This window comes from Syngnathoides biaculeatus, chromosome 23, assembly GCF_019802595.1.
Source record: "Syngnathoides biaculeatus isolate LvHL_M chromosome 23, ASM1980259v1, whole genome shotgun sequence".
Classification (NCBI taxonomy): domain Eukaryota; kingdom Metazoa; phylum Chordata; class Actinopteri; order Syngnathiformes; family Syngnathidae; genus Syngnathoides; species Syngnathoides biaculeatus.
The window spans coordinates 10,613,478-10,635,504 of NC_084662.1; the positions used below are offsets into that span (position 1 = coordinate 10,613,478).

The window sequence follows — 22,027 nt, forward strand, 5'->3', positions numbered from 1 at the left end:
GTCATTGCAAGGTCAGCGGCGGGATAAACGCTGGACTGCAGGCCGGTTCTGCTTTTCCTCGCCACCGCCGCCTCGTCTCGCAGGTAATCGGCTGATTGCGTACCCGGAGACAGACGTCTGACGGAATGTCCTCACCCCCGCAGGCTCATTAATTACGCAGTGCGAAACGGTGCGCGCACTCACTGGCAAGCGGGCGCTTATCTCCCGCTCGAAATGGCGCTCGCGGTGATACGCCGGGCCCGGGGAGGGAGCGGTGGTGATAAGCATGCTGGGAGAATGCGGCGGGGAGGGGGACTCACTCGCACTTTCCTCAAATTACAGTCCTTTGACTAAGCAGCACTTTTTATTGCTGAAATCAATGATTCTCAAGCAGAGGTTTTTGCACTCTCACCCCTCAGTTGACAATTGTGTTTGGAGGATGCAAAGGTGCAATGACATTTTCTATATTAAAACGTAAGCACACACAGTAGCAAGTGGCGCTGTGGAGACCAAGATGAACGTGGAATTTTTTAAGGTCCACTTGCAGTGGAAGTTTTGCTCCATCTCCCGTTTCCCGGTCCGCCAAGCGTCGATTCGGACCATAAAGATTATATCGGCCCTTTGCGTACCCCCCCCTGAGGCCTCCCCTTTCTACACATGTAGGGGCTTTTATTCAATTACGTATGATTCCTGTCTTCAGTTAGCATGCGTTGTAAAGCTGACAGTAATTGCTAAAACAATACGGAGAATGCGGCGCGGGGACTGAAACGGACCATTGGAAAACAACGCGGCATAGATGGACGCTCGTGAATCCTTAAATTCCTTTAGAAATTGCTTTGATTTACTGCAGAACACATTTATGCATGATGATTTGTTTTGTTTTGTTTTTAAAGCAAAAAGTGCTAACATTTCACTATTTTTGTTTTGGATTGATGCTACTGTCATCGTAAAGTAAAAATGAAACAAGTCTAATTCAGTTGCGGGTTCCTGGCCGACTTCTGATTTTCAGTTCTATTTGCGTGATAGAAGAATACATCCATCCATCCATTTTCATTGCCGCTTATCCTCACGAGGGTCACGGGGAGCGTTGGAGCCTATCCCAGCAGTCAACGGGCAGGAAGCGAGGTACACCTTGAACTGGTCGCCGGCCAATCGCAGGGCACCTAGAGACAAACAGTCACACTCACAATCACACCTAGGGGCAATTTAGAGTGTCCAATTAATGTTGCATGTTTTTGGGATGTGGGAGGAAACCCATGTAGGCACGGGGAGAACATGCAAACTCCACACAGGCGGGGCTGGGATCGAACCTGAGTCACCACTTTACCAGTTGATCCACTGCGTCTAAAAGAACACATATTGGGATAAAACAAAAATGGTAGCCAAAACTTTCAAAATTATTAGATAACGGGAAAAAATTTATTGGGGTAAAAAAAAAAAAAATTTCTGCTGTATTTTTGTTTAATAGAAAGATTTTACCACAATATTAGCTTTTTTTAAAAAAGACTTTTTAAGGTTTGCCCACTCAAATGGAAGCCAGCATTTTTATTATTATTATTTTTTTGTATTTGGGCCCTCCATCTTGTGTGTGTTTCTATTTCTCATAGCCACACGACTGTTGCTAATATGCCTTTTATCATTTTATCCTTGGATGGGACGCTTGATGATGCTATGTTTAGCGTTTACACAGCGACGTCTGAAATTAGCCCGACCGCAGGACCGGCTAATTCAGAGCGCCTTCTAAAATGGACGACCTCGTTAAAAAAAAAAAAAAAAAGGAAGAAGAAGAAGAAGACATTCTCCGGTTACCCCTCGCGCTCCGCGCTCCGTTCACGGCGCTAATCACAAGCACTCGTTGGCCTGGGCCCCGGCCTCGCTATGTTTAGTGTTTACGACGCCGCCGCACACGCACGGGACCACAAATGCGAGCGCATTTGGTGGCTCCATTTGAATTGACAGGTTAGCACATGTGGAAGAACGCTATTTTAGGCTCTTTATAGTGAAGCCTCTTTTGCGAATTGTCTATTTGGTGTGTAGATTCGTTTTTGTTTGTAAACGTGACGTATTTTGTAAACTTCCGGCCGGTCTGAAACATCCCCATCCGTGCTTCAACATGTGCCAGTCGACAACTTGTCGCCGAGTTTTCATCTTCGTTATGGACGTCTCAGAAAGATGAACACAGCGAGCGTACGTATATGTGTATATATTTTTGTCAACTTTTGTTTTAAGGTGTGGGTTAGGATGTAACGTATATTAGCTCCCAATATGGGGAACTATGAGACCGGGGGATTTCCCAGTTAGCGTCTGCTACGTGCCCAGAGTTCCCCTGTTAGAAACGCATGCGCATTCATCACAAGGAGACTTTTCAGCACGGGGGAGCACTCAGACCGTCACACCGGTCGTGCAGAGAAAGGCAGAATAGAAAGTCCAGTTTTTCACATGCAGAATTTTTTTTTTTGGGGCTTCATCCCTTCTGAGACTTGCACTATGCAACACAGATGTGAAGCCGCTATAATCAAGATATCGAGCTTGAGTTGCTTTCTAACACACTTGTACATTTGTGAGTGATTTGTTTGCGTGCGTGCGTGTGTGCGGGATGGACAGGCAGTGGAATTACAACCCATGAGTTCATAGTTCAAGGCCGGTAGTAATACTTAACTTCAGTGTGTGCGTCGAATGGCCGTGTGCTGGAGTGATGAAATGTTTTGTTTTTGGTAGGGCGTCGGGAGGGTGTTTTTACGGACGGTCGGGCGTGTGACGAAGAATTTGGATTTCCGCGCGCAGGGAAAAATAAATGAGTGGCAAGACGAAAAAGGCGACATGGGAACATCTCGTGCGGCCATCTGGAGGAGATTGTCAACAGTTATGGGACAAAATTAAGTTGTTGGTATTTCCATGGAAAAAGAGGATTTTCATTCAGAAACGCTTGCTAATTTTCTAGCAACTGTCTACAGGCTTCTCAATAGGACTAGAAATAAAATCGGATTATTTTTTTTCATTATTCCTCACTTTAATCTTTTTTTTTTCTGGGTCTTTTTTTTTTTTCCCTATACAGAATTCATGATATACTTTGAGCCAAGCAAATATAAGGCCAGGAGAGGTGTACAATTTATTCCTGTAACTGGATTAATTCCCAACTTCCCCTTGACTCTTTTTGGCCTCCAGATGTTGATGTGTGAAGTCCCCATTTATTATTTTTATTTATTTATTTTTTAAAGTCCCAAACCCGTAATCCATTGCACATTTCCCGTGAGTCACCGAAGTGTGATCGACATGTGGAAGGCGGTGGGAACGTCAAAAAAAATCATAAAAGAGCCCATGACGTTTTATTTCAATTACTCTGTGCATGTGTGGATTGGGATGGAGTGTGAAGCGTGTTTATTTGGTCATGGGTGTCAACCGGATAGAAAGGTGTGGGCGGCGCGCGCACACATACACACACACAGACGCACGCGCACACACAACGTGGTCAGTACTGTGGTGGTTCCGGGCTCATGCTACATTAGCATCTGAACGGCGTGTCCTTCCCTGGAGCGAGAATGGTCGTGGGAAATGAAGGCAGCCAGGAAGTCTTCTCGGCACACACAAGCAAATGTATATGATACTAATAATAAGAAAAATGCTATATTTGTCTTTCTAGATGATCTGTGTTCAATTTGATCTTACCAATTTCTAAATCAATGTTTGCCTTTATTTCCCCCCATATAACAATTAAAACCTCTGCTTCCTACAATGGTTTATAAATGCCTATAGATGCCACAAGATGGCAGCAGAGCAACCGCCTTTCCGTTAGATAGCGCTACGTCCGCAAATACTGCGAGTCGGGTCCCGCAGTTCGAGAACCGCTAGTCCAGACGGACTCGAGCCAGGGAAGCAGAACAAGCTCCCTCGCGTTGCCACGTTGTTACTTGTGAAACCAGTCCCGATGTTTCCGCCTCCCTCTTCGTCCCGCCAGACCACATCTGATGCGATGAGCCCTTCCGATAGTCTCGCCTCGCCGCCGGCGTGCACGTTTGAGCGCGCGGACGCAGATTATCCGCGTCCTCTGGCGCCCGTCTGCGGCTTCGGAGCGCGCCCGGATGCTGAGGGTGTTGACACAAAAGGGGGATATTGATATTTGGGAGTGATGGAGGGGCTTGTTGATGTGAAGTCGTTTTCCCCCAGCGAGAGGTTTTTGTTTCATCGCCCTCGTCTTTTGTTAACTCTTTAGGATTAAGGCACAGGTGTCAAACTCAAGGCCCGGAGGCCAGATCTGGCCCGCTGCATATTTTTATGTGGCCATCGAAGGCAAATCGTGTGGTAACTTCTGTGGTTCTTGCCAAAATCTGTACCAAAATTTCAAATTTCATGTACAAATATGATGAGGTGATTAAAGATTTATTTTTTTGGGGTTTCACAGTCATAACGACCCTCTAAGGGTAACCATAGCTGCAATGTGGCCCGTGACAAAAATGAGTTTGACATTCTTAATAACCTACCTATGTCGTTTATTAGCTACCTATGTGTGTTTATGCGTGTGCCCACATGGTTTCCTTATGTCTTTTAGAGTCTTTTGCTCTCGAAACAGCCATTCTGGCTTTTCTGTGTGATTAAGAACCACTTTTAGTATTTCACGCACCACAACGTCCTCATACATTTTGTCTTTAACACTTTCGCACCTGTATAGCAAACACTGACATGTAGCTACACGCAAGTACATGTGCGCCCATCCGTCCGTCACAATAACGAAGCCATTCACAAGCGGCGTTATCAAAAACACGCTTGGAGAAGTTACAGCTGCAGGGAGGCCCTCAGAGGTCACGCGCACACACGCAAGATGATAAACTGTACACGCAGTATTTCCCATGAACATAATCATATGGAATATGTTGATCACATGCACAGACACAAATTCCGTTGCTAACCCAAACAGCGGCAATTGGCGCATCAACAGTTACTTAAACAAATGAAAACATTATAAACAAGTATTGAGCATATTTATTTTATGTCCTGTTCATTTATCTTTCTCGGACGATTGAAAACAGATTTGCAATTGGAAATTTAATGTAGTCGGATTAACACAATCTAAAAAGATGATTTTACATCGGTGTCTCTAGCAAACATTCGTGTTCTAGTAGCGTTTGTGCGTTGACACCACTGCGAACATTTCTGCACTATGTATACAGTCTTTTTGTAATACAGTGAAGAAATAAGTATTTGAACACCCTGCTATATTGCAAGTTCTCCCACTTCGAAATCACGGAGGGGTCTGAAATTTTCATCGTAGGTGCATGTCCACCGTGAGAGAGATCATCTAAAATGAAAAATTCAGAAATCATCATGTAAGATTTTTTTTTTAACAATATATTTGTGTGATGCAGCTGCAAATAAGTATTTGAACACCCAAGAAAACCAATGTTAATATTTGGTACAGTAGCTTTTGTTTGCAATTACAGAGGTTAAATGTTTCTTGTAGTTGTTCACCAGATTTGCACACACGGCAGGAGGGATTTTGGACCACTGCTCCACACAGATCTTCTCTAGATCAGACAGGTTTCTGGGCTCAATCATACATTGTGATTTCTGGATTTTTCTTTTTTAGATGATCTCTCTCACAGTGGACATGCACCTACGATGAAAATTTCAGACCCCTCCATGATTTCTACGTGGGGGAACTTGCAATAGCAAGTAGGAATAGCAGGATGTTGAAATACTTATTTTCTTCACTGTATATATTTTTTCTTTGCAGGGAAGCTATTTAAATATAGGTATGAAATTGTCTCATGTTATATATATATATATATATATATTTTTTTTAAATGGCTGTTTAACAATAACTTTAAAAAAAGTGACCCCAAAAATGCTTGCACACAAGCACAAAATAATATGTGATCCAAATTAGGAGTTGTGAACAGGCTAGAAGTTATTACAAGTCAAGCCGATAATTTGAGGAAAAAAATTAAACTATTCCAGTCCATATTCTACCGCTTTTCCGGGTCGGGTCGCGAGGGCAGTAGCTTCAGCAGGGATGCCCAGACTTCCGTCTCCCCAGCCACTTCCTCCAGCTCTTCTGGGAGGGTCCCGAGGCGTTCCCAGGCCAGCCAAGAGACGTGGTCTCTCCAGCGTGTCCTATTACAATTCCAGTTCCATTCAAAGTGAAGCATAAGGTGTTGCCTGGCAACCCTGAAAATACACTTTCGGTTTGGCCCCAAGTCAGGACACATCTGTTGTCTGCTGTTTTCTGTTTGTCTGTCACACGCGCGAGTTATGATACTCATAACTAAAGGACGGGCGGGCGTCTGTTTCAGCTCACTAATGTTTTCGGATGATCACAATCAATAATAGATCAAATCATTAGCACTATGGTAGCCACTTTTCCTTCACGCGTCATTTCATCTTCACCCCCGACAAAGTCATTCATGATCATTTTCTGTATTTTTATCGGGCTCCGGCAGACCGTGACAGCTGATTGGTTGCCGCTGTCCTTGCGAGGGTGGGCGCGTGTGTGTGTGTGTTGTGTTGTGTTTAACAGGCAGGCCTATTTCCGCCGGTTCCAGCGTGGATGTTTTTGTCTGCTTTAAAGCCCCCCGTGGAAATTCAATCTATGCTTCCTCCTCCTCTGTTGAGAGCAGTCAAAATACGCTTGTTTAGGCTTGGCGGACGTTTTACGCACGTTTGCCAAGGACCGCTGGTAGCATTCGGGGCGATGAGGGTGGGTTAGGGGGGGCTTAATGGAGATTTGCGGAGAACCTTCCAGATCTTAAGGTGAAGTGATTTTCAGTCGACGTAAAACAAACCCCTTGCTTCGTAGTTAAGATTTTCCTCAGTCTCAGTCTTCTGACTATGAAACTCATATTTGTATATATTGAATTATTACATATCCGCAATATCCCCTGCATAAAAAAAAATGTCCTTCGATTTAACGGCGCAAAAAAATTCTTCCAATTATAGTATACTTGTTTTGATCCTATTATCTATCCACACAAAAGGAATGTTACTCTTTTTGGGTTTGTTTTCGTTTTTGTACCGAATCCTACTACGTAACTGCAAAACGAAATACCGTAATTTCCGACCAATAAGCCGCGACTTCTCACGTTTTACACGCTTTCAACCCCTACGGTTTATGTGGTGATGTGGCAAATTTTTGCATTTTTTTTCTAACGGCCGCAAGAGGGCACTTCAGTGGAAAATTTGAGAATGAGGCTGGTGGAATGTATGTGTCGAGGAAGTGACTTTTGCCGGTATGTTTTTTTTTTTTTAACTGGGCCTGTTAGCGCCGCGCTAGGCGGTTGCTGCTGTGTTACTGCCGGGTGGTTTAGATATGATTTTTTATTTTTTTTTAACCAGCCCACTTAGTGCTGTGCTACCGTGTTGCTACTGTGTAGCTGCCACTGCTGGGTTTTTGTTCTTTTTTTTCAGCCCTGTTCGTGCTACCGTGTTATAAAAACTTTGAAAACGCTTTCTGTTTACCATCTTCTTTGTAAATATGTCGTGTTTCAATGTGGGCACTTGCGGCTTTTACACAGGTGCGGCTTATGTATGTACCAAATGGTATTTACAAATGTACTGGGGGGGTTTTATAATCCAGTGCGCTCTTTAGGCCGGAAATTACGGTACTGCTGACGTCCGTCTTTTTTTAAATCTTCATTACTAATTTAGTGGTCGCGTATCCCCATTTGCTAATCCTTGTCCTTGTCGACTGGTCACACACGTGCACATTTGCCCTTTGTGGGCTCTGGTAGTCTCTGTAATGTGCTCGAGCATGTGGTCAGTCCCATACAGTAAATCCCGTCCACGCACTGTAATCACTGATCAATAGAAAGCGATCAGTCACACAAACATCTGTTAAATGTTTGTTTACATGACTCACTATTTACAGATGCCCCTGTGAAAGCTTTCTAGAGATTGTATTTAACTATGAAAAAAAAAAAAAAAGAACCCAATCCCCTTCTTCCGATGCACGCACGCACGCGCGCACACATTCTACAGTACGAAGGCGTCGTTAATTCAGTGGGCCGGATGTTTCTGTGACCTTTCTCACTTTAGGCCTGACCCTAGCAGATGACCCTGGAGAGGGATTAGGGCCTGATTCGCCTAATTAGCCCCCTCGCCACCCACCCACCACCCTGCACATCGCCTCTGACTTCATTAAGGGAGTCTTGCACTCGGCTCAAAAATATGGAGAATAAGCAATCCGACATTTGTGGAGGTTCGAATATATTGGTGCGGTTTTTCTCCCAAAATTCATTAGGGTGTACACAAAAATTAATGCACTGGAATTAGATGAAAGTTGACACTTTGTTACTTGATATGATTTACTTTTCGTTTTGTATTCAGGGTTTTTTTTTTAACCCATTGAAAATGCTGCAGTCGGCAATAATGAAAGCATTTAATGGGATTTTGCAAGAATTCACATTTATAGACATTTTATGAGCTGTTGAAATAGTTGGGCTTTGTTTTTTTAGTGTTTATTTCCATTTGTATGAATAGAATAAGTGCAAGCTAACAAGTCTGTCAGCAATAATTCATCTCAAATGTTTTAGAATTTTGTAGAAAAAGCAAAATTTAACATTTTACAGCATTGCATGAAAAACATTTTTTTATGAATGGGAAAATTAAGGTTGTGTTAAAAAGTCAGTATTAATTCTCTGTGCTTCTGATTAATTTTGTGGAGTCATTTCAAAGAAAAAGCTCCTTTTTGTACTGATGCAAAAAATGAATTTCACAGGCTCAGATAATGACAGTTAGTAAATATATTTACTGACATTTGGTACAAAAGTAATGTTTAATTACTAAAACATTTTACAGAATTGTATAAACTTACTGGAATAATTATATTTTTGTATTAATGGAAAACCACAATTTGAGGTACAAAAAAAAAGTCTACACTCGGCAGTTATTCTTAAGGGATTGTTGTTGGATTGTGAACCAAATATGCATATTAATCAATAGAAAAAACATTTTCTGGGGCTATTGGAACAAAATTATATATCTTTTAAACCTACCTTTTTCCTCGACTACAATACGAATTAAGATGATTGTCGAATTTTTTTTTTCATCCTCTTTTCATGGCGCCCGCCTCCTTTTTGCCGATATTTATGCGCGCTGACACGTCGACAAGCATCTCGTGATGCATCAACAACATGATGTCAGCCTTCAAAGACGAACCCTAATTTTTAGCATGCCTCCTTGATGTCACCCATCAGCGTGTCAGCAAAGAGGTAAAGATGATTTAGGATGGCGCTCGTCATGTCGAAATTCCATACTGCTAATTTTCTCCCCCCTCCGTGCCAACGTGCGACGAAGCAACATCTGCTTTGAGTTGTAGCGATGAACTCGTTTGTCCCGTTCAGCGTTTAAACGATTAATTTTAAATGCAACATTGAAATTTGAGTTGCCATGTGTCATAAAATTTCCACGAACACGGTGACGGATTATTGTGAACAGACTTTGCTTTCGTACTGATGCACGACGATGATTCGTCAGTCAAACCGTCGCCGTCTAGCGCCAACTACTGGTGAGGAGGACTTGATTCGTCAGAGTCCTTTTGGGCTTTATTGACGCAGCATTCACATTTATCGGATCGATACGGTTAATCCGGGCTGTTATCGGACTATGGCTACTCATCCCTTTTTAAAAAAAAATGGTTGTCTCTGGCGTGCCTGCATCAAGTATGTGTGTGTGTTTCTTTCGGCTTGTCCTGTAGTATGAAATTTAAAAACCAAGTAAATCTTTAGCTGCCTGTTGCTTTGTGATTTTTAAAAAAATTTCCTCCCGCATTGTGATGCAATACTGGATCTAATTTATATAATAAACGCCCACGCCGAGTTTCTAAACCAAAGAACTAATAGCTACAAGAACCAATTTAAGGTAGCTGAAGCTGAAAACAGAAAAGTAATCAGTGCTTTTTTTGTTTTGGGCCCAGATGAGCGTGAGCAGCCTTGGCTCCTGACGATAATGTTGTCATAACGTTCGGCTCAGTTGTCTACGTGGTGGGCCGTGATTGACAGATCCTCCTGGGTGGTAGGGGGCAGCGACAACCCCGTCCCTACGGCAACAAACACGGCAGGCCGACGAGTCGATCAGTGAGCGCCCCCGGGGATCCATCACAACAACACACACGCGGGCATATTGTAGGCCATGTGTGTGTGTGTGAGGGTGTGGCGTTAATGCAGGGTCGTCTGTTGACACCGTCTTCGGGTCGCTGACATGAACGTCATGGGAGAGTGCGCCTTGGAACCGAGGAACCAACACGGGCCTTTTCTCTCTCTCTCGCTCTCTCATTTGAGAATTGAACGTTAAAGCGTCGCGGCCTCCTCCCCCGTCTCCTTTGCGTATTTGTCTTCCCTCTTGCTTTCCCTTTCAGCATCATCATCTCCCCCCGCCTTTTGTTTATTGCAGCGCCGCCACTTGTGTTTATGTGTCCTTCTCCCCACGTCCATAAATCGCTCTCTCGTTGTCTGTCGAAGTGCGAGGAGATGGGGCGCGTGACGTCCCCTCGCAGCTGCCGTCGCCGCCCGCCCGCCTCTGCGAGCGGCAGGCAAAATATACGTCAAAATATACAACGGCGCCGCCGCACATTTTGCCGTTCGGGCCTCTTTTGATGTGCGCTTGTTTGTTCTTGCCTCAAAAAACAAAACAAGTTGTGCGTCTTCACAGAAAATATGTTCTGGACGTGATGGGTAAAAATGTACGATATAAATTAAACCACAAGCGGCACAGTGGATCAGCTAGAAAGCGTTGGCCTCACAGTTCTGAGGTCCCGGGTTCGATCCCAGCCCCGCCTGTGTGGAGTTTGCATGTTCTCCCCGTGCCTGCGTAGGTTTTCTCCGGAAGGGCACTCCGGTTTCCTCCCACATCCCAAAAACACCCCACAGTAATTGGACACTCTAAATTGCCCCAAGGTGTGATTGCGAGTGCGGCTGTTTGTATCGATTGGCTGGCGACCAGTTCAGGGTGTACCCCGCCTCCTGCCCGTTGACACCTGGGATAGGCTAAAGCACTCCCCATGTCTCCGGTGAGGATAAGTATCAAAGAAAATGGATGGATGGATGAATAAATGAAACCACAGGTTTGAAATTCAAGGCCTGGGGGGAAGATCTGGCCCACCACATGATTTTCTGTGGCCCGGGAAAGCAAATCATGTGAATCGACGTCGACAATTCTTGCCGTACCAACATATTAACCTCGTTTTGATGAATAATGATGTTGCAATATTGCAATTTCTCATGTCAGCTGGTATGGCAAAGAAAGTACAACACATGACAGGATCACTCGAGGCTTTTTTTTTTTTTTTTTTGTGTGTAACTATTTACTGGGTACGTGGGGATTTTGTGACGTTTTGTTGTTGTACGGAGACACGTTGTCCCGCCCGTGTCAGCACGGCTTCACAGCTCATTGACAAATATTCCCCTCGCCGTGCCTCACTCCTGACCGACCCCCTGCCCTCACGTACACACACTCAGCAGAATGCGATCCATCGCCCTAGTATGTGACCCCGTCCACTGTGTGTGTGTGTCCAATGTGTAATGACAAATTCCAAGGTTGTATCAGAGGAGTAACAGGGGGAGGTGGCGTCTGCGTGTGAGGTAATTGCAGAAAGTCGGGACCAGGTTGTGTTTTTTATGTTGACCGAAAAAGTGGACATTTTCCTACAACTCTGCATAAACGGTACAAATATGTTAAAATACATTGCTACGTGGTCATTAAAAAGCTCTAAAGAGGCAATCATGTATTTTTGCTCGCAAACTTTTTAAATGATGACGTTGGGAGGAATAAGTTTTCATTTACAAGCCGCTTATCCTCACGATGGCCGCGGGATTGCTGGAGCCTATCCCAGCTGTCAACTGGCAGAAGGCGGGGTGCAACCTGAACTGGTTGCTAGCCAATCGCAGGGCACATCGAGACAAACAGCCGCACTCACAATCACACCTACGGGCAATTTAGAGTCGAGCATGAATGCATGTTTTTGCGATGTGGGAGGAAACCGGAGTACCCGGAGAAACCCCACGCAGGCACAAGGAGAACATGCAAACTCCGCACAGGCGGGGCTGGGATTTGAACCCCAGTCCTTAGAGCTGGCACCGCCGTGCCGCCTACGAATAAATTAAGTTCAATTATTTGTTTCAGTGTTCCCGTTGTTTAGGCCAGAAGGTTGAAACGAATCATTTGAGAACAAAGAGGACAATAAAAATGCTCCAGCGGAGAGTGTGGGTGGTGGTATGCATGGTGAGCATAGAGCAGATGCAGAAACGTCTTGCGACTGAGTGTTAAAGTATGTTTTTCAGAGTAGTGGGTGTTAAATGGGGCACCGGTGACAAAGCAGATTTCAGCGTGTTGTGTGGTATTTTGGTCGTACAGGAAGGTTAAATTGTAGCGATAGAATATTATAATTGCGGCAAGCCGGAGCCAGGCATATTTCCCGTTTTGCTGTTCGACATAAACTTCACCGACGGCGATTGGGGCATTGGGGGCGGGGGTGTATTATCAGAGCTGTTTGGACGCTACATTTGTGGCTGGCGGATGAATGGTGGCTTTGCCGTTTCACCCCCGATGCGCTCACGCAGAAGCTTAACTGTCAGTCAGTCAGTCATTATGGTCACTCGCGTTGTTATAAAACAAGCTCCAAGATCAGTTTCTCTCGCCCCATCCTTCTTATACCCCGCCACCTTTCACAACTTTCACTCCCACCGCGCTCCTTCACCCCTTCCTCCCCCACCTCTTGTTCCTCCTCATCTTTCGTCCCTCCTCCCATTTACACCCGTCCGCCGAATGGCGATCGCGTCTGTCGTTTCATCCGCTCTTTGCGCAGCTCCGCACTATTGAGATTGATGAGCTGCTCGGCTATAAATGACCTACACGCACGCGTGGGCGTCGGGGATCGCGATAAGGCTTTGTTTTGGTTACGCAAAAGTGAGCCGTCCAAACAAACCCCCCCTAACATTGGGTGTCTTGGGTCTCCATTTTTAATGATTAATTCAGACTACTGCCACCTACAGGAGCGGGGGACTGCTTAATCATTGAATTCATCACTAGAACTCATTAGTTTTAATCTTAATCTTGAGATCTGGAGAACTTTGAGGAAGCCCCCTTTTCAGTTTACCCAGATCCTTGAAGGCATGCTAGGGTGACTTTGGTGTGGAAGAACTTAACCAGACCCGCTCTATGCTCCTCTGACCTCGCGGATTGACAAAATTCCCCACATAATCACTCCAAAATCATCCAGAATCTGGAAGAGTGGAAACTGATGGGACGGCAAACTCAGCATTTTCTTCACTTTCCACTTCCGGTTTTACGTGAGTCCCCATACTTCTGTCCTGATACCGTCAAGTTGACAGGATTGGATCAGCACCATCAGAGTGAAATTTCAGTCATGCTTGAACGCTGCTTCCTTTTGCTGGAAGTCAAGATTTTATTCGTACTGGAAGACTGATTTTATTTGCCAGTCACTTCCTGTCTGGCTTCTGCTTCTTCTATCCAAAGTGCGGTTTCCGCTGTATCCGTCATATCTGCCATCTAAAAATAGTCAAAGCATGCGAGCTGGACTGTCCCAGGAATGTTCCGGCTCTGTTCTTACTCGAGTCAAGCCAGGGGGGAACTTTAGCTTTCTGGGAACTTTTCTTTGTTTTCTTGTTAAAATGAGATATAATACACAGATTTTTAGACGGCTAAGGCAGGCATTTAGTATCCGTTGGTTCTGTTTGATCAAACTTCAGATCTATGGTGGAATCTACTATTCCATTACTGCTACTTTTGCCAGAAGAAGTAGAGGACATAAAATATTAGTCGACTCTAACTTTGTTTACTGTACAGGCAATGTAATTTGAATAACATTTGAAGTGTCATAAATTGGGGACTTTAATGTGCCCTGCGATTGGCCGCCTCCTCTCCAAAGATAGCTCGGATAGGCTCCAGCACTTCCGTGACCCTTGTGAGGATAAGCGTTTAAGATAATGGATGGTCTAAATAGTGCTACTTTTGTAAACTACAATGTTAAATATCACAAACTCAAGAAGAAATTAGCAACTCTGAAATGTAAAAAAAAATTTAGGATGAGCTGTAACTTCTACTTTTTACTTTGTCTATCTTTTTGTGGCAATACATACGGCAACAACAGTTCAAAATTTTGTGCAACTTGATCGTGCAAATATTGACCTCCCAAATTCGGGTGTAATTTTAAAGACAATGTGATGACTTCCTCTCCTCTCTTTTTCAATAAGTGTCCCCAAAAACAGAAGTCATGAGGAATTTGCTGACAGCTGTTCTTCTTCTGTCTTCTTCTTCTGTTTCTTCTACATCTTCTGTAACTTTGGCGGATGATGACAGCTCAAACTCTAAAGTTTCTGACACTTGAGTGGCACATTCTTTCAATTCTGTTAATAGTTTTTTTTTGTGCGTATACGACGACCTTAAGGTACAAAATGTAATGAAAACGGGCAGCTAGCTGGCCGTAAAACATGGAATCTTGTTGTTGTAGTACTTGGTGCATTCCTCGGGCATTTTAACATTCCCAAAAAATAAATAGATAAAAAAAGTCGGTGTCGGATGCGACGTTGGTGGCTGGCGGCGCATTAAATCATCGCTTGACTTGACAAAGTCTTAACAGCTGTAAACGGCGGCCCCGGGGTTTCGGGTTCTCGCCACTGTCATCAAATAGCCGTCGAGTCGTTAACGGCTCACGCGGTGAACTGATCCTCGGCGCACCCGCGGCCGCCGTGTCGGCCTCACCCTCCCTCCGCCGCAAAGAGCACAGGTGCACTTGAATCCAAAGACCTCGATCGAGAAAGTTCCCGCTCGGAAAACGTTTGTGCCGAGGTTGTTGAACCTGATGCAGTCGCAACTTGACGAAATTCTGATTCTCGGTATTTTCACACTTGATTGGTGGTCATCCACCTCAGAGAAAGAATCAGAGAGATGTGTATACAAAATATTAAGACATCAATTTTACACAATATTCGCCTTTTTAAAGTATTGAATTACAGGTCTTCTGGCTCATTTCATTGAATAATGTGATCCCAAATGTCATTCATACCCAAAGTGCCTTGAAATCATTTTAGTCTTGGTACGATCTAAGTAAAACAAAAAATTTTACTTTTCGCCCTACATGTGCACGTTTATTGTTTCTGTACCCCCTCCGGATCCTTCTGCCGCTGCCTACTATGACCTCACCTGCCGCTTTTAATGCTCAGTCACGGAGTCGACCGCCGCAAAACCGAACCCGCCCCGTCTGAGGCCCGTAATGCTAATGGGCGCTCCCGTGCCAAGCGAGACTAAAACCGCACAACTGGCTTTTATGCAAATGCTAACTCGAGTGTTGAGCGATGAGGTTATTGTCCTCCCTCAAAGGGGGGGAGTGGAGTTATGTACTTTCTTACTTGTTTGGGAGCAGTCATACGCTTTTTGTGCCTTTTTCTAACTACTATTTGTACTCATGTCACCACGTCCTCCTTCGCCACCATAGCTTGAGCCATCCCACAAACACTATTAGGATTGTTTTCCATTTTGAAGCTGAAGTCGGACCCAAAAAAAAAATTAACCCTGAAAAGTGCATCAGAATTCTGAAGTCAAAGCTACAAAGTTTGCGTGATACATTAACTTATGAAAAGATTTTAGCAAATTCATCAAAAAAAGCTGATTTAGTACGATTTCACTGTTTTAAATGATCTTTCTCATTTCTATGCTACAGTAGATAAGTATGCGTAGGAAAGTCTAAACCGGGGGTGTCAAACTCATTTTTGTCAGACGCCCATTATGACTGAAACCATGAAAATCTTTAATTGACCCATCATATTTACACGTTAAATTTATCAACTAGTTTTGGAATCAGAAATCAAGGGTAATGGCTTTCTCAACAATTGTTTATGTTTGGTAACACAAAAATGCTTGCAATATCTCAACGTCATCATTTATGATATGTAAATTTGAAATTTTGGTCCAGATTTTACAAAAATCATAGAAGTTGATACACGTGATTTGCCTTTGTGGGCCACATAAAATCATGTAGCGGCCACCATCTGGCCCCCCCCGGGCCTTGAGTTTGACACCTGTGGTCTAAACTGACGTGTGCCCACAATTTGAAGGCATTAGGAAACAGAATTAGTACAATTTTGTTATGTCTTAAACTTGAAAGTATGCTCAACGGTAGATGAAGAGCCACGGAAACCCCTGCATAAATTAGCCATGATAGTAGTTACACACACACACATAAGCACACACACACTGCCCCTTGCTGTGAACCCCCCGCAGTTCGACACTGCGCCCCTAACTGGTTCTTCGCAGCAAGCGTGACAGATTTGTCACGTCGGCACCTGGCCGCGGGCAAGTGTCCGTGTCCCCCACCCTGGCAGAAGAACACCGGACCACCGAGACACTGGATATATGTGTGTGTGTGTGTGTGTGTGTGTTGAGGACTCCATAAATTATGACAAATATTCTCACATTTTAAAAGGGCTTCCAACCTGTAATTTATGTTCTACATAAAGTATGCGTGTTCTTGTGTGTAAACGTGCATGTCATACGCGGGGGTCCCGTCTCCCCCCGTCGCTCAGGAACAACAAGGCGACCATTCCGCGCTTTCTAAAATAAGCTCCTCGCCCTCCTCGCCCTCCTCGCCCTCCTCGCCCTCCTCCTCCTCACATGTGCTCGACTCGTCAGCGTCCCCTCGCCCTCCCGTTGACAGGGGGCCACAGCCGGGGAACGGCGAGGAAGTGGGCGACCGTGTTCTTCAGAGCAGTTTCTACATGAGCCGGCTAAAAAGTGTTTTTTCTATAACGATATTCCCATGCAGTCAAAGTCTTTTTTTTATTGTTTATTAGTGCCTATGATTGATGTATATCTTTAATGTGGCGTGTCAGCGGTTCATCCTGTGACACCGATGCTGCCGCTTGTCGAAAAACAGTCCAATTGTGCGCGTTAAATTGTGGTTACACGATCATATGCACTTTCCGTAGTCAAAGTACAGTTAAATTGAGTTTAATATAGTTCATAGATGGTATTTTGAATTTAGTAATTTTTTTTTTTTGCAAAAAGTCTACACACCCCTGTTCAATCTTGGTTTTTTGTGGTACAGCATTAAGAAAATGAGGTTAAGGTGAACCCTTCCAAAATGGGCCCCACCCTTAATGTGACCAATGAGCCCAAATATCAAGTTTGAGGTCATTTTCAAGTAAAGTCATCTGCGGTATGATGTTAGCCGCGTTAGCTGTTTGGGTGGACTCCACGACTGCCCTCGAAAGTTAAAATAACACAAAGTTGGCCAGACAAACCCCTACGAACACACGTTTTAATATTCCATTAGGGCTTTTAATTCCGAAACGAGGTGTGCGCAATTAACCGCCGTACGTTGTGAGCAGATTTCGCGTTGTTGAGTAACTTGATTTGTGCTCTCACCGAGTTAGAATGCCTCTGGAGGAGGAGGGAAGGGGACTCCTGGGGGGGGGGGGGGGGTTCTTTGGGGTTTTCTGGGATCAGCGTGACCTTTTGAGACGTCTCAACCACCTGTTGCCACACACATTCGCACCTTCACACCCGTCTTGGCGTACATGGGGGGGGGGTTCGAGGGGGGGGGGTCTGCTTACACCGTTACACAACACTTTTATCCACGTTGCCTGTTTATGGCTTTAGTCAGAATTAGATCAGGGTTTAGGCTGGTTGGCCGGAGATGCCAAGGTTCACATTGGGGGTATTTGGAATGTGTGTCACCCCCCCCCGATGTGACACGTACCCGTGAAGTGTGTGTTTGCGCACGTATGTGCGAGGTATTCCCCATGTTGCTGGTGCATAAATCACGTGTATGCTGTCAGTGTAGTTATTAGATTGTGGAGCTGTCTTCAAGTACGAAAATGCCCATTGCCCCTTTCGCGCAGAGCCACGAGGTGGACGTGCTCCGCTAACGATGCTGCAGCGTGGCGACCATAAACTGAAGACCCCCGATATTCACTCAACGAGTAGCGCTGCATGTCTGCGCTGGAGTCTGGATTTCAGTTTGGAGTTAGTGGTGTAACCAACATAAAAGCTGTCTAGGGATGAAACTCTAGACATTCCGTTGTAAAACGGAGAGAAAATGGCAGCATTTTGAGAACTTTATTTTCAGTTTGGGTCCCCGCTATACGACGCAATTGCATTTCTGCGGAAATGAAAATAAACCAAATTTACGTTGAAGTCCAGTGATTCTTAAACATGTTACATCAAGTACCAGCTTAAAAATTACCCAGCTCTCCAAGAATCATCATAATAGCCCAAAATTGAAATAATGAACGTAGAAGGCCCACGTGTTCATTAAAAATTTATTCCTAAAAAGTATATTTTTATCATTGTAAGCCACTATAACATTATGCACAGTTTGGACATAAACATTGCGCTTAAATATGGGAAAAGGAAAAAAAAAAAAAAGTACTGTAATACTGATTCCATTTAAATGTATTGCACATGACATAAGTTCAATAAAAATTGTACGTTCATAAATGTTGAGTTTTACAAGATTAAATGCAAATGTATTGTATTTCAAGGTTATACACAACGGAACTGGACGTAATGTACTGTACTTTATGTACTGTATTGAAAAGAAAACAGTTTAGACTCCTTGTACGCATTGCAACAAGCTTTCATCACTTGGTGAATTTAATTGGGTGATTCTTTCGTGTACCACTAGAGGGAGGCCACGTACCACAGTCAATATTTGTTTGAAACGCAATTAAATATAGGAGTCACTGATGCTGTAGTGTTACACGCGCCTGCCTTTTGTGTGGGCAGCGTGGAATCGATATCCCAGTTCGGGGTGTAGTCCGCCTTTCGCCCGAAGCTCGCTGGGATAGGCTCCGGCTTTCCCGCAACCCTTGTGAGGATCAGCGGCTTGGATAATGACATGACAGGACAAATAAATATAAAACAAATGGAAAATGCCAAGTAGGATGGTAATTGAGGTTAGCACAGTTGTGAACCAAGGCCCTCCTTTATTCATAATCCATAAAGTATTTCTTCTGATGGCACTTTTTTGTTTTTCCTAGATTCTGGTGGGAACAGGCCAGCGTCTTCAACGCACATTAAGACGGACCACAAGTCAATGTTCATAAGGTAAACCTTGTATGTAATTGATTGATTGAGATTTAGAAAAAAAAAAAAAAGTGGGGTATAACATGTCAGCAATTGCGTTTACTTCCGCACAAAAGATGTTACTGTAAATAAATGTGTGTGTGCAATATATTATTGGGCCAAGAGCGTGTGTATAAAAAGAGTCTGATGACCAAAAAAAAAAAAAATTAAAGTTCAAGGTTGGGTAGCAGGTGCGTAAATGCCACAGATCCCCCCCGGCCCCCCGTTCTGTAATCTCCTTCTTGCCACTATACACACGCAGTGTGAAAAGACGTACAAGCAGCTGCTTTGTTTGTCCAAGTCCGGCGTACAACGCATACTATCGACCTTCTGATTAATGCAAATAGTTTGATTTGATGTGTGCTGGATTGGCGCTGTATGATTCAAGCGATACAACTACAGTTGTCTTCGTGGTAGCCCAGGAGAAACTCATAGATGGGGAAATTGTCGCCGCGAACTTGACATCACCGGAATGCTCGGCGCAGCGGCTGAAACACGAGCGGCGCAGTCGGGATGCAGAACGCGTCGCGGAAGTGTGACCGCGCGGGATCGGATCTCCTCACATGGGAATCGGGCGCGTTCCAAATGCGGCTTCAAATCTGATACGTGAGGGATTTGCAAGCGTAACGCGCGCAGGTGTCACATAGCCGCACGTCAATGCCAGCTCGACGTCGGCGGTGACAGATGCGCACCTGCGTCTGCCCGCATAACACAAATCCAAACTACAACATAAGGACCATTAAATATGTTCTAAATTTGGTACATTAGATGCTTAACCTGTGGACCCTGGCATCATTGGTGGATATTTGTTTTTTTTTTGGGGGGGGGTGGGACCTATCGGCCTTTATTCACGGAAACCCCTGCTTATTCGTGGGATTCTTTTCCAGGTTTCGCACTTAATTACTTTTGTTTTGCTCTGTTGGCCATGCAGTTGTGAGGACCCGGGTTAGATCCCGGCCCCGCCTGTGTGGAGTTTGTATGTTTTCCCCGTGCCTGCGTGGGTTTCCTCCGCCCACTCCGGTTTCCTCCCACATCCCAAAAACATGCAACATTAGTTGGACACTCTAAATTGCCCCTCGGTGTGATTGTGGCTGTTTGTCTCCGTGTGCCCTGCGATTGGCTGGCGACCAGTTCAGGGTGTACCCTGCCTCCTGCCCCTTGACAGCTTGGATAGGCTCCAGCACTCCCTCTGACCCTCGCGAGGATAAGCGGTGAAGAAAATGGATGGATGGATGGATGTATTGTCATTTGCTCGCTTTTTGTTGCCGCTTACAGAACAAGACGCGCCGTTTATGCGTGTACACGTGTTTCAGGCAGCCATACGAGGTATGGTATGTATCATTTGAAATTGACAAAATAAATACAAGTAAAATGAGATAACGGGGGTTGAATTGGAATTGGGCACTTTGTTCTGCTGTGTCAGACCGGCTTGAAAGATGGCTCATTCGATGCTTGTCACTTAAAAAGAAATATATGTATATATAAAATATTGTGGAATACGGGATCTTGTCCGTCGAAAAGGAAGCAAAGTTTTGCGTCTCCTCCCAAGCAACAACAACAAAGTGCTCCCTTCAATGCTCCTTCCATGACAACTTCCAGTTTTCACCCCAATTGTTGTATTGTCACCGCGAACGGCTCTGGACCAGTCCAGGGTGGAGTCCGGTCTCAACCAGTTGAGACATGCTTGAACTCACCCCAATGAGGATAAGCGTGACAGAAGACGGATGGATGTTTTATCATCACGCGATGGCGTCATTCGACTGCGACCCGGTAGCAACCAGTCCATGGTCCACGTCGTCTCTCGGCCGGAGATCACCTGTGATACTCTCAGGCTCACCCTTGTCAGGACACCCTCTTCATCTGACGTTTGAAGCGTTCCTGACCCCTGAGCGTCATTCTCGATGAATGTTTCGGTGACCAGTTTCACCCCAGGTGGGCGGCGACTTGCGAGCTTCCGCTCCCCAACGAGCTCCCCGCTAGCCCCAAGGTCCGAGAGTCGAACACGAAACCCTGCTGTCCGGCGGCGAGCACGCCGAGGCTGTCAGTTTGGGTCCCGCTAGGTGACGAGCCCAGCGGGGAGCTCTGATGGTTAGCGGCGCCGCTCATTTTGTCCGGGCTGGAGGCCAGGCGGGGCGACGGCGGGAAGGTGTAGCCGTACAGGCCGTAGGGAGGCGTGTGAAGGCGGAGCCCGGCGTAACCCTGCGGGGCGTGGCCAGATAGGTAGCCCAGTTGCGACGTGGGGAGCGGGAGGCCGGAAAAGGGGTCCCCCTCAAAGGACACCGGGCCCCGGGGCGGCGGGAAGGTTTCCGGAGGCGTGGCGTAGCGGTGGAGGGGGAGGGCCGGGCGGCTGCAGGTGAAGTCGCTCGGGCTCAGGGGGCACACCTGGAAGGGCGACGAGCACGGCGAGGGCGAGAGCAAGTGGGGTGATGCCCCGACACCCCCGTGGGATCCTGGGATTCCTGCCCAAACACAAATTGTATTTAGCGGGACATTTTTTTGTAACTTGGAGATCGTCTACCTTTTGGGTTTGAACTTTTGAACTTGAGGGTGGCGCAAAACTAAGCAACGATTCGATATAATAAATGTTCTAGAACGCCCCCAAAAATGGTGAAAATGTCCAAATTAATTATTTAAAATGATTATTTTATATATTATGATAATTATAATGATATTATAATAGAATTGTAATATATATTATATTATAATCTAAAAATTAGAATATAATGTATTGTTATAATTATTTAGAATTGATCATCAAAATTAATAATAATAACACACAGTTCAAAAAGTAAGGCGGTTGCATCCGGGAGAGACGATCCGCCTGACCCGGTTTTAGACAATAGGTATTGCACAATAATACAAATAAACAATATAGCGAGACTCCAACGCGTGAACCGCGATATAGCCATGCGTTTACTGTACTGGGAAAACTGGTAAGACGTGGCACTCGTAAGTGACGGTGCCGCTGTTTCTCCCCAAA

General features: G+C 45.0%; 1 protein-coding gene and 1 long non-coding RNA gene across 2 annotated transcripts in view; one reads left to right on the forward strand and one right to left on the reverse strand.

Moving 5' to 3' along the window:
- LOC133496789 (uncharacterized) overlaps positions 1-22,027 on the forward strand; it is a 22,184-nt gene continuing 157 nt past the window's right edge. Inside the window, exons 1-2 of the long non-coding RNA XR_009793860.1 lie at positions 1-83; positions 18,963-19,029. This is a non-coding gene — a long non-coding RNA (uncharacterized LOC133496789). The remainder of the gene's footprint in view (positions 84-18,962; positions 19,030-22,027) is intronic.
- The window catches only part of tbx18 (T-box transcription factor 18), an 11,117-nt gene continuing 7,465 nt past the window's right edge, over positions 18,376-22,027 (reverse strand). Inside the window, exon 8 of the mRNA XM_061812780.1 lies at positions 18,376-21,506. Coding sequence (XP_061668764.1) covers positions 20,971-21,506 — 536 coding nt within the window. The 3' untranslated portion in view covers positions 18,376-20,970. The remainder of the gene's footprint in view (positions 21,507-22,027) is intronic.